The 2,009-nt window shown below is 40.2% G+C and overlaps 1 protein-coding gene across 1 annotated transcript in view; it reads right to left on the minus strand.

Annotated features, from left to right (window-relative positions):
* The window catches only part of bcat2 (branched chain amino-acid transaminase 2, mitochondrial), a gene marked incomplete in the record, with an annotated part of 13,490 nt that overhangs the window by 1,346 nt on the left and 10,135 nt on the right, over window positions 1-2,009 (minus strand). Inside the window, 3 exon segments of the mRNA XM_014018782.1 lie at window positions 364-504; window positions 584-669; window positions 757-899. Coding sequence (XP_013874236.1) covers window positions 364-504; window positions 584-669; window positions 757-899 — 370 coding nt within the window.

The following is a 2,009-nucleotide window of genomic DNA, read 5'->3' on the forward strand; positions in this document are numbered from 1 at the left end:
GACAGAGAGGAGAAGGTAGAAATGACTCAGCCTGGAACTGAAAATATGGATGGAGGACAACAGAGCTGCTTCATGGAAGAAGAACCTCGGCTTACAAAAAAAAAAAAAAAACAACTGAAAAACCACCTGATTTGTTTTTTCCTCGTTTTATTTTGATAAGGAAAAAACTAAGAAGGAACCACACAGATTGATCACACTCCAACCCAAACGACACTATTCATTCAGCTGCTCTAGAAAAATCACTCTGTAGTTTATATTTGACTAAAATAAAATTGTCTTTAACATAAAAACCCTTTGAAGACAAAAGAAACAACCAGAAATGAAGTGTCAGTAGAAGCAACACGAGCGCAGTCGGACTCTTACCTTTCCTTTATAAAGCAGGCTGCCGACCGGACAGACCACGCAGGCGGTCCCCGCTCCAAACACCTCCAGAACCCGTCCAGCGTCTAAAGCCTGCAGCAGCTCCTTCATGCCCATCGTCCGCTCCGTCACTTTAAACTCCCCCTGGTGTGGAGCAGGTCAGCACTTTCACCTATTTACACCGATTCATTACAGCAAACATCTGCGGAGTTTAGCTTCTTACCCAGAGTCTGCTCAGGTCCAACAGGGACTGCCGGGTCACTCCTGGGAGAATAATGCCATCCAGAGGAGGAGTTATCAGCTCTCTCTCTGCAGACGCACAGAAACACAAAAAGATAAAGGCTCTGAAAGGTTTCTGCTTTAATAAACACAGCAGAGGTTTGAAAAGAGTCTCGCCTCCTTTGGTGTTGGTCCAGTAGATGAAGAGGTTCATGGTTCCGACCTCGGTGATCTCCTCCTCCTGTCCGTACAGCCAGAGGACCTGCTGGCAGCCTCGCTTCAATGCCTCGTTCTGAACCGCTATCGTGGGTCCGTAGTTCCTGCAGAGGAGGCAGGTGAATAAAAACAAGGATTCTTCAATAACTACTTTATTTAACATTTAACACAAAGCTCCAGGCCTCCCTGACTGTAGCCACCTCATTACCCAGAAACCAAAAAATACCACAAAGCCTCGGGCGCTGAGCGGTCCCTTAATTCCCCCACATTCCAAACCCCTGAAATATCTGTAAACATGGAACCTAAAAGGTCCCGAGAGAGAATCTCATGTGTCCTCGGGACAATCCCAAAACCTCAACTGGTTCTTTTATGGCATCAAAACTTTTTTCATTGTTCCCACAATCGTCAGGTCTTTAAAGGGGCAATATTATGTGTTTATCAGATAAGATAGATAAGATAAGATAAAACTTTATTGATCCCACAGTGGGGAAATTTGCACATTACTGCAGCTCAATACAGGAGAGCATTTCATTTTATCAGGCACATATTTAAATTTTATACCATAATAAAGTAACTATTTCACCTTCAGTTGTTTTTAAAATGTTTATAAGTTTAAATAGAAAATAAACTTCTCATTATATCTGTTTCTAAAGGCCTTGAAATTGGCCTCTGTCTCTTAAAGAACCTTCTTCCGCTTCTGTCCCGCCCATTTCAGCATGGGGCCGGGTGTGTGTGTGTGTGTGTGCATAGATAAAGGCTAGCTGTCATAGCAGAGTCTCCGACATCCTCACACGGCGGCCGTGCATTAACTATTTAAATAACCATAACTTGGTCAATTTTGATTGGTTTTTCAAACAAATATTTTTGTTTTAAAGGTGAGACATGTTGTTATAAAACTGCATACTTAGAATGGACATTCATAAAATAATTAATTACGTCATTTTGATAGGTAAAGTAATATCAATATATACACAGAATACATTTAGGTAACTTTTACAGGTATTTACAAATAAACATATAAAGCAAAATTATACACAAGACAAAAATAGTACTAGCAGTGGTAATTAATATGAAAGAACCCTGTTTTATATATTTTATATTTTTTGTCCCTAGACATGCAAATAATTTTTAAAAATAATTTTACATAAAATTTTACATAATGAAGTTGTGCCTCACACACACACACACAGAAACACACACACACACACACACAC

This window comes from Austrofundulus limnaeus, unplaced genomic scaffold, assembly GCF_001266775.1.
Source record: "Austrofundulus limnaeus strain Quisiro unplaced genomic scaffold, Austrofundulus_limnaeus-1.0 Scaffold201, whole genome shotgun sequence".
NCBI classification, from domain to species: domain Eukaryota; kingdom Metazoa; phylum Chordata; class Actinopteri; order Cyprinodontiformes; family Rivulidae; genus Austrofundulus; species Austrofundulus limnaeus.